This window comes from Phyllostomus hastatus, unplaced genomic scaffold (genome assembly GCF_019186645.2).
Source record: "Phyllostomus hastatus isolate PE091 unplaced genomic scaffold, TTU_PhHast_1.1 phas_contig_17, whole genome shotgun sequence".
Classification (NCBI taxonomy): Eukaryota; Metazoa; Chordata; class Mammalia; order Chiroptera; family Phyllostomidae; genus Phyllostomus; species Phyllostomus hastatus.
The window spans coordinates 24,557,585-24,572,555 of NW_025333664.1; the positions used below are offsets into that span (position 1 = coordinate 24,557,585).

The 14,971-nt window shown below is 55.3% G+C and overlaps 1 protein-coding gene across 3 annotated transcripts; it reads right to left on the reverse strand.

Annotated features, from left to right (window-relative positions):
* Positions 1–231: 231 nt before the first annotated feature.
* Positions 232–14,643, reverse strand: CUNH20orf27 (chromosome unknown C20orf27 homolog). Of its 3 annotated transcripts, none has more exons than XM_045833584.1 (6): positions 14,246–14,643; positions 6,086–6,203; positions 4,562–4,704; positions 2,133–2,271; positions 1,132–1,254; positions 232–893 (listed from the first exon to the last, which is right to left on the reverse strand). In XM_045833584.1, the coding sequence occupies exons 2-6, from the start codon at positions 6,102–6,104 to the stop codon at positions 793–795; spliced, it is 525 nt and encodes a 174-aa protein (XP_045689540.1). In that variant the 5' UTR covers positions 6,105–6,203; positions 14,246–14,643; the 3' UTR covers positions 232–792. The 3 variants fall into 3 exon arrangements, with proteins under 3 accessions (XP_045689540.1, XP_045689539.1, XP_045689541.1); XM_045833583.1 differs by lacking the exon at positions 14,246–14,643 and adding an exon at positions 13,949–14,106; XM_045833585.1 differs by lacking the exon at positions 14,246–14,643 and adding an exon at positions 8,224–8,256.
* Between the last annotated feature and the right edge of the window lie 328 nt (positions 14,644–14,971).

Sequence of the window (14,971 nt, forward strand, 5' to 3'; positions counted from 1 at the left end):
ACCGCTCTCTAGCCTGGACAGAGGGCCCCTCCCCATCCAGACTGCCTTGGCAACTATTCCCAGGCTGAAAATGCCATCACCTGTAGATAACTCTTTGGGGGTTAGTTGCTCTTATACCGCCCAGTGCCCTTACTTCCTGGAAGCAGCTTAGCCGAACCATTCCCTGGCCTGTCTTCAGAAGACTGGGCGTTTTGGGGGCCCTAGAGAACAAAAGTCCACTGGCCTCGGGTATCCACTGAAAGTTTTATTTAAGTTTTTATCCCAACCAGTTGTTTAAAAACCAAGTCACACACACCTGGGGGTAGGGGCTGAGACCTGTACCTCCCTCCAGTTCACCATGGACAGCAGTTGGGGGTGGGGGGACAGGAGGTGGCTTAGATGAGACAGCAGCAGCAGCAATGGGGCGATGACATCAGAGCGCCAGTTCCCCCCTCTCCCAGGCCCTGGCTGGAGCTCCTATGGCTTGCAGTGTGGGGTGGTTTACCCACCCCAGGTCCTTCCCTCCCCTGCCCCCTCCTCAGACAGCTCCTTGGGGGCTCAACCCATTTCTTCCTGCAGGAGACTGAGGCACATGGAGAGGAAGAAGCAGGAAGAGGAGGATGCAGGAGGGGCAGGAAGGTGATAACAATGGAGACAGAGGTGAGGCGTGGGGAGGCCCCAGCCTGGAGGCCCCGGGACAGCCCCCCACGCCCACCCTGGGGAGGGATGAGGAAGCCACACCGTCATGCAGCATGGGGGAGAAGAGGTGGAGATTAAGGCTGAGGGGCCCCAAGGTGGGCCGGGGCATGGGCCTCAGTCGAAGCCGTGCCAGTCGCTGTGCTCCGAGTCGTATTCTAGCTCAGCGCCCACACACTTGACGCCGTCCAGCAGCATGGGCGTGCCATGGTGCCGGTCTGCAAGGCAGACCGAAAGTCAGGGTGCCAGGCTGGACCCCTGCTCCACCCACTCCAAGGAGACCCCTCCACCCTCTCTCAGGGCTCTACTGGGGAGGGGGGGAAAGACACCCACCAAAGAGGTAGGAAACCCCAGCCAGGGTAAGGGCCCCTTTTTCACACTGGAGGAAGGCAGAATCCCCTTTTGGGGAAACTGGGGTTCCCGTCCCCTAGCCGGATGCACGCCTTGCACTCTCACCCATGACGCGTGCCTGCACCACCACTCGCACACAGGCGCCGGCGCCACCTTCGCAGGCGAGCAGCATCTCCTCCTTGAGGACGCCCTCCTTGTGCGCCGTGTACTCGCACTTGATGCTGTAACCTGTCTGGGCAATCAGCATCTCCATGGCCTCCTGCCCCTGCCCCGCGGCACTCACTGGCCCCACCACCACCGCTGAGACTGGCCACCTCCTCCAAAGGAGCAAGGGTGGTCCAGGACCCATGTCCCCAAGGCGGGGGCACAGGACTCAGAAATTTCCCCTTCTTCATGAGTGCCACATGCCTTGGGCCCGTGGGTCACATTAAGGCTCCAAGGACCAAACGTAGGCTTCCAGGAGGCCCTGCTGATTCCCCGAAATGGCAGGAAGGAGAGGGAGTGATGAGAAGGGGGGTGGGCAGGCCAGGACTTGAGCAGATCAGGTGGCAAGAGGCAAAGGCCTGAGGGGTTTGCTCAGTCCACTTAAGGGCAAGGTCACGAGGAGGTGGGGGGACATGTAACTGAAGCTGGGACTTCAGCACACAGTGAAACTGATCACCCAGCCTATGGGGGGGGGGCAGGGGTTGAAGCTGGTGAGGTAGGGAGCAGCAGCCCCCAGCCCAAAGCCCAGGAGGGTGCTAGGAGAGAGCCAAGCAGAGTTCCTGAGGCTCCAGCAGGTTTTTCTTGAGGGACACGAGGAAGGAGGGCTGGAGGTCCAGAGCCAGGTCCGCAGTGGCTCCCCCCCATCCCACTGAGTAAACTGTCAGGGAGCGGGCAGACCCAGGCGGCAGTGTGAGCCCGTGGACTTCTGTCCGGGGACTGAGGCCTGGGGCATGGGACCTGCCCAGCTGCCACACTGCAAGCCTATGGAGAGGCGTCATGTCCCCGACTGCTGCCCATCCGCACTAGATGGAGGGAAAGGGGCATCCCGTGTTCTCACTCCCACTCGGCCCAGGCCCTGCCGGAGGGGGGCCAGCCTCCAGCGCCCTGAGTCGAGGACGCACCTTCCGGGGCAGGCACGACGCTGAGGAGCTTGAGGTGCAGGCTGGGGACAGGCGCCTCTCGGATGTCCTTGCTCAGCCTCTGCACCGAGGGCAAAGTGAAGGTAATCTCATACCTGTGCAGGATCTTCAGGAAGCCAACCTGCAGCAGGAAGGGTGGAGGAAGGAAGCACCCTCACTTACAACTCCCCCAGGGCCCACCCAGATCATGCCATCTATGGTCCTGTGGGCCTCTGCACCTGTTTCCTTGGGACTCCTGGGGGGCCTGTATCTCCCTACTGCCCCCAGCCCGGTGACTGTAGGCCTTTCCCGGGGACCTCACCCCACAGCTGGGCCACACGCTCCTCGGCACCTGTCTCATGCACCCCACAGCTCCTCAGTGGCCCATTTTATAGACAATAAATGGAAGCCAGGAAGGAAGTCGCTGGAGGCCCCTAGGTCAGTCTCGCCATAAGTGGCACATAGCAAGCTCCCAGCCACTGCCAAGAAGGGGCCCATCCACCTGCCCGGAGTCCACAGTCTGGGGCAGGGACACTGGTTCTCTGGTCACTCATGTGGTGACACAAGGCAACACAGACTGCACAGAATGAAGGATGGGATAGAATTAGAAACAATGACACGAGACCAACCGTGTCAGTCCAAAGCCGGCCCACAGGCCTGGCACCAGTCACTGCACCGGGCCTGCCTGCCTGCTGGCATCTGATCGTGGGCACCCGCCTGCCTGCCCCAAGGGTCAGTGTGTCCAACAGCCCCGACTCAGGGTTCAAGCAGTTTTTGTTGTATACGGTGCTTGGCAACCGGTACCCTCTGGGATAGACGCCATCCTTGGAAACGCCAGTCATGTGAAGGGTCACAAGCCGGGGTGGCTGTTGAGCAGGTAGGCTGACCAGAGTGCCAGTCCAGGGCACAAAGGGGCGCATGCCGTACCCATGGCTCACACGTACATTTCCTCTCCTGCACGTGGTTTCTCGGGCCGCACGGCCTGTCCCTAGGAGCCCGTTGGGACTGGCTGCATGGAACATTGAGCCTTTCATTGGGACGGGGCTGCAGTCACTACGTGATAAAGCCCAGGCCCTTTGGCTCCCACACTGTGCAGGTGGAGGGCACGCTTCTCACGAGAGCCTTCTCCTATACCTGCCAGTGGTGACCCTGTGATGCAGCTGCACCACTCGCAGAATTTTCCAGTGGAAACACTCAGAGATGTGCAAAAAATACTTATCGCTGCCCTATTTATAACAGTAAAAAATAGAAACGGCAGTAACACCAGAAATAGGGAACCAGCTAAATCAACGATGACACATATAATGGAATACCAAGCAGTTGTAAGATCTTGTAGAAAATTATTTACTGACAGAGGCAGGAGATGGCTCGTAACAAAGGCGTAAGCAAAAAACTGTTACACTGTGATACCAGCTTTTTGTTTTTGGAAACAAAGCTATAAGAAAGGCTAAAATGACACATCAAAATATTAACCATTGCTATTCTAGGTACTATAACTCTGGGTACTTTTAAATTTCTTCAGAGATTTTCTCTATGAGGCATGAATGAATTTTGCAATGGGGAGTGGGGGACAGGGAGCTGTTTTTTTAAGTTTTGTTTCCTTCTGTTTATTCCCTTGGGGAGGCTGACAGCTGTGGGAGAAAGAGCCAGGACTGGGCAGAAGTAGGTATGAACCTGGGCCCTTCCTCAGGGCGGTCGGTCTCCAGGAACAAGATCCCTCCCCCTGCACCCTGGGGCCTCCCTGCTCAACTCTGGAGCCCTGGTTTACTGTCCAGCCCGAGGGCCTCACTGCCCGTTTCCCCCAGTCCCTCCCCTCCAGAGACTTTCGTCCCTCCAAGTGGATGTGGGATCCGACAGTGTCCTAGCAGCTGGAGAAGCCACACCACAGGGTGTGTGAAGTATGACCAAAGGGTGTGCTCCACTGAGTAGCAAATATGGGGGTGAAAATCAGCCAGAAGTTTGGCAAAGAAGGTAAATAAAGTCGTACCTTGTTATCAGTATAATTACCTGTATAACATACACACATTCTTCCATTTGATTTTCACACCAACTCTGTGGGATACGAACTGTCTTCACTTCAAAGAACAGGAAGCTGAGGTGACCTGCCCAAGGTCACAGAGCAAGACCCAGGCTTGTGACATCACAGCCTGCACACCCACCTTCCATCACTACCGTTGGGGAGATGCTGATGATAACAATAGCTCCTCTGCTCCCCTCACCTCATTCGGGGTGACGTTCTAACTGCATTCCTCTCATTGCCATCTCACCACTTCCCGCTTTACGGAGGGGGAAACCGAGGCCCAGGGGAGAAGAAAGAGAGGCCTATGGAGCCAGTTTAGAGGGCATGGAACAGACAGGCCCAGGATGCCAGGCGGGGCTGAGAAGGAGATAAGAGGGAATGAGGCTGATGATGGAGGCAGGTGTGCACATACCTTGACCAGAAAGCTGCTGTCACTCTCCTGGGTGACCATGACCACCGAGTCATGCAGCTTCTCATCAAAGTGGACATGGCTCTGGGAGCCTTCTGCATCGTGGCCTGCCGCAAAGCGGATGCTCCGGACTCTGGGCTTGCTGCCTACGAGGAGAGTGGGAGAGGGTTCCAGGGACTGCAGGCTTCCGCTGCCCCCGGGACATGACTCCCCCTTGTGGCTTCCCTGCCCCTTGCAACTGCCAGTGGTATCACCCAGCACCCACTGGCTGGACTCCTTTTAGCGCTAGGCTACCTCCAACCGGACACTGGGGATCATGAGGTGTGAGGCCCAATCCTCCCACAAAAACACACCATAAGTACAGGTGTCAGGGGGAGTCAGGAACTAGCTAGCATGACCCCTCACTTGGAATAAGGCTGACTCCAGAGACAGGAAGAGACAGTCTCCAAGACGTTCACCTAGCCCCAGGAAAAGCCCACCTCAGCTCAGGCCTCCCCTCCACAGGGCCAAGCTCTCCATCTCTGGGACATTCTCTTCTAGGTATGTTTGTGCCCAAGGTCCCCCCACCTATCTCTCCTGATGACCCCAACTTAGTAGGGGTGAGGGGCAAGGACAGGAACTGGCTCTATGGGACCTATCTAGGTGGGGAAAAAACAAAGGGGCAAGGCCCACACTGAGCTCACTTAGGAGGGGCTGTAGCTGCCCCTACCTCATCACTGCGCATTGGCAGGAAAGATGGAAGAACCAAGGGGAGCCTCCAGGACCCTTCCCAGGGACACCTTCCTCTGCCTAACCCCTTAAGGGGTAAGGGCCTCAGCTGCTCCCAGATGGATCAGGTTCTCCAAAGCCAGGAGGCAGGACACTGACACAGGCAGAGCACCAAGAGCTGGGCTGAGGGCCTACCCCTGGGGGAGGTCTGTCTTACCAAGAGCATGACCCCAGTCCTCTCTGGCCCCCACAGCCCCTACACCTCCCAAGAACCCTGCTCAGAGTCCTCCCTGTGTGAGGGCCTAGACCAGCCATGGCCTGGGCTCTTGGACACCCAGTGGAGACCCCCAGGAGCCAGGCTGGCACTCCCACATTCCCTGCTGAGACAGCCCAGACCTGACCCTCAAATCTCATCAGGCCTCCCTTGCCTGAAACCCTCCACAAGCCCTTCTGGACTCCGAATGAACCAAAATTCCTTTCTATGGCTCTACCCACCTCGCCAGGCTCAGTGCTCACCCAAAGCCCCTCATGCCCTCTACAGCGCCCCCAGGGGAACAGGGAGGCTGGAACAAGGGGCAAGAGGGCACACCTCTAAAGACCGGCACCCCAAGGAACCAGCAGGGGTCACCACATTCCCTGCTAGGGCTTCGGTGTGCCCCAGGACCTGCCACAAATGCTGGTGCAATTGCTGATGTCATTTGTACTCACATTCAGACACATGCACACACAGCCAATGGAGGCCCCTCACACAACAACACCCCTCCCACCAGGGCCCACCAGAAGACCCTGCAAACCCCACCAGGCCCGGACGGCACTTACCCTTGTTGGCTGCAGCCATGGATGCCCTCCCTGCCAAGGGCTGAAACTCGCAGCTCCTACTGGACCCTGCCACTCAAGCTCAGCAGCCTCCCATGCTCTAAGGGACACCAGAAGGAGCCTGCAGGGTGGGGAGTGGGAAAGGCACGGGTCAGGGCCACCCACAGCCTGAGAGTAGAGACCTCCCCTTAGGGAGGTCCCAAAACCCTGCTGCTCTTAGTGGCCCAAGTGATGCCTGTGTCCTCTAGCACAGCCCACACTCCTCTACCCACATCCCCCATTCACCAAGAGCCCTCCCCCTGCCTGGCACCCTGCTGACCCAGGGCCCAGCCAGCACACGCTGAGCTGCAGCTTCTGGGTGCCAAAGTGCCAGCACAGGACTCGTGTGCCCAAGGCACCTGAGGCTGATGGCAAGGACAATCTAGAAAGGAGGGGACTTTTTTGGCACTTTCTAAGAGCCAGTTCCAGAGCTGGCGACCCCAAGAGCTACACCCTCCTGCAGCCAGAGTCTGCATTATTCAGGTCACACAGCCAATGCAGCCAGGTCCAGGTCAGAGTCAACAGTATGCTGGGAAGGGAGCAAAAACGAGGGCACACAGAAGATAACATGCCCTCAGACCTTTCCTTACTGGTGACTAGTCGGGGCCATATACAGAACGGACGGCTGCAGAGGGGCTGCCCCCCAGCTCAGCTGCCCTAACCTCAAAGCAAGGGGACAGCAGGAGGCGCCCAGGGAAGCCCATGTGAGCCGTCTGATCCCCATGGGCTGAGCTGGGACCATCTCAGCATCAAAAATAATGAGTGCAACTGACGGAAACAGATGAAATACCAAAAACGGGGGTATTCAGAGATTAGAGAAAAAAAGACGAGAAAACCAAACAAACAAACCTAAACCTTCCTTTGTCGCCCCTGACGGCAGCAATGCCCTAAATCTTTCCTCTGAAAACTGGCAATAACGAGAAGTATTTCAGTCTGTCTCTTGGCCTTTTCTGTAATGAAGTTGCCCTGGTGGTTAAAAGAAAGCTCTTCTTTACAGAAGAATTCTCGCTATTAAATAACAAAGGAATGACCAAATGCCAAGTAACTCTGCAGCCCCCAGTTCAGGCCGAGGCAATGAGTCAGTGGATGCTAAGCTGGGAAGGAAAAGGTTGACAGAAGTGGATGCTCACAGATGCCCACATGGCATGAGCAGATGACTGAGGGCTCTCAAGGGAAATGACACAAGTCGGCATCGGAGAGATGTGACACCAGCCTGTCACGCAACAGCCTATCACCCCTCGCTCACAGTGGAACCTGACACACTGAGACCCTGATGGGAGGCAGCACTGAAGCACAGCGCCACTGACCAGTGCGCAGCACCTTCCAAAATGTGTAAGCTGGATCGAATCCAGCCCCTAGCACCGACTTCTGGCTTAGTGAAAACACAGAGGTTACCATTTGTTTGTGTCTTCCTTGATTTCTTTCTTCAGTGTTGTGTAGTTTTCTGCACAAAAGTCTTTTACCTCCTTGGTTAGGTTTATTCCTAGGTATTTTATTTTTCTTTTTGCTATATTGAATGGGATTTTTTTCTTGATTTCTCCTTCTACTGTTTCTATTGTTGGTATACAAAAATGCCTTTGATTTCTGGTTATTGACTTTGTATCCCGCTGTTTTGCCAGATTCATTTATTAGGTCGAGCAGTTTTTTTGGTGGAGTCTATAGGATTTTCTATGTACACTATGTCATCTGCAAACAATGACAGCTTTGTTTCCTCCACTTCCCACCGGTCAGAATGGCCATCATAAACAAAACAACAAACAAGTGTTGGAGAGGTTGTGGAGAAAAGGGGACCTTAGTGTACTGTTGGTGGGATTGCAGACTGGTACAACCACTATGGAAAACAGTATGGAATTTTCTCAGAAAACTAAAAATGGATCTGCCTTTTGACCCAACAATTCTACAGCTAGGATTATATCCTAAGAACCCTGAAACACCAATCCAAAAAAACCTATGCACCCCAATGTTCATAGCAGCACAATTTACAATAGCCAAGTGTTCAAAGCAACCTAGGTGTCCATCAGTAAATGAATGGATCAAAAAACTGTAGTACAATATTTATACAATAGAATACTATGCAGCAGAAAGGAAGAAGGAGCTCCTACCTTTTGTGACAGCATGGATGGAGCTGGAAAGCATTATGCTAAGCGAAATAAACCAGGCGGTGAAAGATAAATACCATATGATCTCACCTTTAACAGGAACCTAAACAACAAAACAAACAAACAAGCAAAATATAACCAAAGACACTGAAATAGAGAACACACTGACAGTAACCAGAGGGGAGAGGGGAGGGAATTTCAGGGGAAAAGGGGAAGGGTTTACAGGAACAAGTATAAAGGACACATGGACAAAAACTAGTGGGAGTAGAAATGGGAGGGAGGTGGGGAGGGTTGGGGGGGTGGGCTGGGATGGGAGTAGAAGACAGAAAACTGTACTTGAACAACAATTAAAATTAAAAATAAAATAAAATAAAAACAATGAAAAAAGAAACCACAGAGGTTAGTGGAACAAATTAAATGGCTCCACACGCTGGCCAGTGAGGCTCAGTCAGTTTGCACCTTCATCCAGGAAACCGAAAGGTTGCAGGTTCAGTTCCCCGTCAGGACACATGACTATAAGCAACTGACTGATGCTTCCCTCCATGTTTCTCTGTTTCTCTCTTGTATGAATGTTTCTCCCTGCCCCCTCCCACTCTCTAAAATCAACACGCATGTCCTCAGGTGAGGATAAAAATATAAATAAAGTAAATGACTTCCTCAAGAATGAAATGAGACAAACCCAAAAGGCAGGGTAGTTATAGGAAACTGATTTGTTCCCCTCCTCCGCCACCAAAGTGGAAGAAAAAAAATAAAGGAAGGGTGGTTTAGATAGGGGATGGGCAGAAAACAGACTGTGGGGCCCTGGCTGGTGTGGCTCCATTGATTGAGCACAGACCTGTGAACCAAAGGGTCATTGGTTTGATTCCCATTCAGGGCACATGCCTGGGTTGTGGGCCAGGTCCCCTGTGGGGGGGGGGAGGTAGAGGTGACCACACATAGATGTTTCTCTCCTTCTCTTTCTTCCTCCCTTCCCCCTCTCTAAAAATAAATAAATAAAATCTTAAAAACAAACAAACAAACCAGACTGTGGGGCCACCGCCTGGTTTTTGTAGTTTAACTGGAACGCAACCACACTTGTTGGGTTACATGCTGTCTAAAACTGCTTTTGCAGTGAAGCAGAACTGCTTTGAGTAGATGCCACAGAGAGCACATGGCCTGCAAAGTCTAAAATATTTACTATCTGGCCCTTTGCAGAAAAAGTTTGCCAACCGCAGTGCTAGATTAACACAAAGAGACCAAGAAGGCGGGATACTCTATGGGACAAATGACCCATCTTTTTCCACTCCGCCAGCTACAAGAAGAAACATAAACAGGGTAGGGGGTTTCTAACTACTGGTCAAAACTGCATTTGAGGGATAATTAGGAAATGTGAATGGGACTGGATCTTAGATGACAGACTCAAGAAATAAGAGCAGATCCTGTTTGGTGAGATAATGAAATTGCATTCTGTAGAGAAGTATTGTCCTATTTTTCAGAGATACACACTGAAAGATTTAGAGATGAGTGACCCACGAATGACCTCGGCTAGTCCAGGGAACGAGGAAGAGAAACCATGAGTTGGCAGCCTCACAGTCAGTCAGGGGCTGGGCCTGTGGAGGGCATGACTTGGGGGTCTCTCAGGTGTTGAGCTTCCTGGGAGCCAGCCTCACCTCCCTCCCCACGTCCCAGTTTGAGAAGCCCACCCAGGCCCAATCCATGCCTCCAGCGCAGGGCGATCAGCTTGGGTGCCAGGAACCCCTGGTAGAAGGAGGTTCAAGGCTTGGGTCTCAGGAACTCAGGAGCCACCAGGGCAGGTACAACTCCAGGCCAGCACACCCCCTACCCCCTTGGAGGCTGTCTCCCAGGCCCCACCCAGCCCAGGGCGCAGGGAGGGGAACTACACCCCCATTCATCTCTGTCCAGGGCTGCTCTGGGGGCAGGTCCAGCAGGGCAGCCCCTTAGTCTTGGGTCACTCGGCTTCTCCCCAGGGATCTTGGCCCTTGGAGAAGCCTGCCTCCACCCCACCCACCCTCTGAAACTATGAGCATGTAAGACAATGGCCATTTGCAAGGGTACCGGACCATCTTCCTTACCTTTCGAAGAGGCTGTTGCAGCCACATCTCTCAGCCACGAGGGAACGACAGCCCAGTGCCTACAAGATCCCCGCATCTGCCAGGACACTGAGATCCTTAGCCAGTGGCCATGAGCAAAGACTCCTGGGGACTCTTCACAAAACACTCTGACCTAGTACTTGCAGGGCCCCTCCCTGCTTCCCTGCCTGTTGCCTGCCTGGAACAATCCTGTCCCCTTGGCCTGGATCTCAGCCCCAGAGTACCTTTCTCAGGTAGCATACCACCACCCACTCCCGCCCATCCCAGCATAGGCCTGACAAAAATCTTTAAAAGGATCCCCTTTCTCCCTTCTGGTATTATTTGATATCCATGTTCCCCATCTTACAAGGGCAGTGGCTGTTTTTGCCAACCTCTGTGGTCCAGCACCCAGCCCAGGACCTGGCAGGGAAAACCTACGTTCGTATTTGTGGCATGAGTAGCCAAAGTAAGGGGAGCCCAAGTCTGGGCCTTGACTGGGCCCTCTAGGCAGCTATGGGAGAGACTCTTACCAAATGTTCTCAGGAAGAGGAAGGCCCCATCCCACTCTCTTAGCCAACCTCTGCCCGAAAGGGCACACCCCTCCCCCATCTCAGAGTGCAGCCTCCCCCTAGTATTCTTCTAGCATTGCTCCCATCAACCGGTGCGCCGCCCAGTCCATCCTTGACATGGAAAGCCCAGATGGTAGGGCCTACATCTCATGTGCTGACTAGAGCTCAGGTCAGAACAAGCAGAGGGGGAGGCAAGTGAATTTAGGGGCCCAGAGGAGGCTAGAAAAAGAAAGCATCCTTTCTTAAAGCAGAGTCCTGCCAGACGCTGTGCCCTGGAAGCCAGACTCTTATCTGCACAATTCCTCATCAGAAGCAGGAGGAGAGGGTGTTGAGCCCTGTCCTCCTGCAGCTGCACCCACAGGGAACCTCTAGGCCGCCTTCTGTGCCAGCCAAGCCCTGAGTGTGACCCAAGCCTCACAGCCTCCCTGAGCCCAGCAGTCCTGGTTCAGATGCAGGCTCCATGGGCCAAGTTACTCTGCATCTCTGTGCCTCAGTGTCCTCATCTGTGCCACAGGAAAAAGCAGTGGCCTCTGCCTCTGAGGGTTTGGTGCAGCCAATGTCTGAAGCTCTGACAACGCTCCCCACTCCACCCCCATCTTTGCAAAAAGCAAACCCCCAAAGGCCTGGTTTCTGAAGCAATGGGCAATTTCAGGGAAGCACTGGCAGAGAGGCACTTCAGGCAATACTGGAACAGACAGGAATGGCACCCCCACCACCACCTCCTGGGACTTCAGCCTTCTCAGAATACAGCTCGAGGGTTGACGGGCCTCCCTCCCCTTTGCCACCTCTTCCTGCCTTCTCCCTTCCCCACTCCCAGGCCAGACATGTCCCTAAGGACCGACAGAACAGACTGCTGGGAGCCTGCTGTCCCCCACACCAGAGGGATTCACAAGACTGATGTGAAGAATGTACATCCTGGGGAATGGCCCTAACCCAGCCAAAAATAAAAATCCCTGACACCCCCCTCTTATATGGGCTGTCAGCAGGTCAGGGGTGATACCATGGACAAGTCACAGGATGGGGAGGGCTGGAAAGCTAGAATGAGGGCCTTGGGGGCCTCTTTGGCTCTCAGTTACTCTCAGGGAAATTGAGGAAAACTTCTCTCTAGGGGATAGAGTGCTGCCAGCTCAGGTCCGTCTCAGCTTTGGATAGGATGGCTGCTTCAAGGTTACCCACCCCCCACCTCCACACTGGGCAGGGCTTAGCCAGCCTAGTGGAGCCTCTGGCATGAAGAGCAGGCCCAGGGACATGACAAGTGAGTAGACAGATGGACAGTTACACAGAAACCCAGCGTTCTCAGCCCCTTAGACTCCTGACCCACAGGATGCTAGCTGCTACTCGAGGTCGTCCCACCATGGGGCCCAAAGCTCCAGACTGGAAAGGCCAAAGACAGTCTATAAGTGGCAGGTGGAGCTCCAGAACCTGCCACCTTCTTGCCCTTCCTCCACCCCACAGCTGCACACCCATACCACCTTTCTGCCCCAGAGGCAGCCCCCAAGTCTCATTTATCACAGGACAAGTTCAGCTACAGCTTGTCCTCTGCTTTGTAGTTTGGGACAAGCTAACCTCTTGGGGCCTCACTTGCCATTCATTTCCCAATCCCTACTCTCAACCTGTTCAGGGACTGTCCAAGCCAGGAACTCCACAACCTCCCACCTACCCCTCACCCTCAACCCAGGGCTCAGACCTGGTTTAAGCACTTAGTCTGTCAGAAGCACTGTCCAGCTTCTCATTCAAGCTCAATCTTGTAAAAAGAGTGCCCACTGAGGCCACACTGACCTGCTGAGTCCAGAACCTGACAACAGACTGAACACACAGTCAGGGGCCCACATACCTAAACCAATGCCTGGAAAGGAAAGACTGGAAGTTGGGTATGGCTGTGGCAGTTTTACATTAACTCAGTCTGGATGTGACTCCATGTCCTCCTCCCTCCAGCAGGCCAAAGGGGTAAGGACAGATGGGTGGGTATTCTCTCTCTCTCACAAATGCGTGGAGCAGTGGTGAATAGGGAAAGGGACCCCCCACCATGCCATACCCTCCAGTCTCCCCAAGAAGTACTGCACTCCCCTGCCCATTATCCCCTCCTCCCAGAACCCCTCCCCAAACCCTTAACTAGGAGGTGCTTAAATTCCCTCTAGCCTCCAGACTGCCTGCCCCAACCTGGTGTCCCAACAAGTAAAGGCCAGGCAGGATTCAAGGTTGCCAACCGACCCTGACTTTCTTCAGTTCCCTGGGCAGGAGGAGGAAACTGTAGAGAAAGGCCCTACTCCCACTTCCTCATGACAAGATTCAAGAGGAAAAGCAGCCCAATGCCTCCTTTCTCAGTCCAGCAGGGCACCTGCTCACTAACAGGAACACCGGTCCAGAACCTATATCGAATCCCTCCTGCAGTGTGACAACAGGGAGGTGCTGGCCAAGTCCCCAGGTGCACTAGGGTCCAGGGTGTAGGACCCTGTATCCTTTCCCGCCTCCATCCCCGTGGGTGTGGCGCCCCATCCCTGTCCCATTCTCATTCTCTCCGAGGACAGATGAGGCTGGAGGGCGCGGCCCCCCATCATATCCCTCCCGGGTTGTGAGGTGGCCGCTCTGCTCTGTTGCTCAAAGATAATACTGTGCCCTCCCCACCCTGCCCTCTGTTGACGCAGTCTCCAAAGCTTGCACTCCCCGACATCATTACCCTCCTCCCTGAGGGTGCCGAGGCATTCGATGCTCAGAGAGGCTACCCGTCCAAGGTCACACAGCGAGGTGGTGGCAATGGCTGTGGGTGGGATGCTGATTGCGCTGACCCCGTTACGCCCCCACCTTCACAGTGTTACACATGCCCCGGACAGCGCCCGGCGAAAAATACCTCAGCTACACCAGCTGATGGTCACTCGCATCCCCAAGGTAGGACATCTCCCCAGCTCAGATGCCAGAGAACCCTCCCGAGCCCGACAGTGGAGCGGCTCCCCATCAACCCCCGCCCCGGCCCAGCGCCCCACCGGATGGGGTCTCATGCACCGACTGCTTAGGACGGAGGCTCAGCCGGAAAGGGATACCCGCAAGCAGAGAGAAACCGGGAAGTGGCTGCGGAAGGAGGAGCAGTCTCACCGTGCGGGACGCAACCCGGAGCCGAGTCGGGAAGCCCGCGGCTGGGGTGGTGGCAGTCGCGGCGGCTGCAGGGGGCTCCACGCTGAGCACGAGGAGGGATCCCGGTGCTGCAGCCTCCCGCCTTACGGACACGCCCCCGCCCCCGCCCATTGGTCGGCCGAGGGGGTGGGGCGAGGATGCTTCGGGCCAATAAACAGGCGGTAGAGAACAGCCAACGGGCTTTGCGCCACGGTATCACGTGCCGGGTGCCCTGCGGCTGCGCAGTGCGGTACCTCCCTTACCCCAGACCGCACTTACGTCGGGGAGTTATCGCGATGTAGGCAGCAAGGCCTCCCGATGTGTCCTGGGGCCGGTATCCGGCAGGAGGGTGAGCGGAAAGGAGAACCGCCTCGAGTAGGCCCCGCCCGCGTCCCACCTTCAGCAGTGGAATCTGTACCTTCCGCCTTTGCCTCAACTTGGAAGGGACCTCCCCTAGACTCTGACCCCTGGAGCGGCAGTAAGGCGGCGTTTAGGGACACGAGAAAGTAGCTTCCAAGCCCGCTTGCGCAACTGATTCGCCTCTCTCTAGGTCCTGTTCAGGAACCGCTCTATTAACCCCGGGTTTCGGCCTCTTCCCCTTACACCCCACCGCCCTGCCTAGGAGGAAGCGCTCCGGCGCGGGCCTGAGACTCGTCCTGGGATCCCTGCTTGCCGAAATAAGCGTCAAAACAAAGAAGGCACGCAGGGTGGGGGGTTGGGAGAACCTGTGCAGGCTTCCGCGGGGACCGCAGCCTCTGCGCCGGGTCTCCACGGAAGCGGTCGTCATGACAGCAGGATGCGACTGGCTCTGCGCTGCGCGATAGGAAGTGGGCGCCAGTTTAGAGCCTGATTAGCGAGAGGCGTGGCCTTCGGATCCTAAGCGGTTCTAGCCGTAGCTCTGCCTGCGAATCCATGAACACCGTCTCACACAAACGCCCTCTTCTTCTGGCCGGGACAGAGTCCCTGAAGTGCCCACAGGGAGCTCTCCAGAGCACGCAGTTCCTT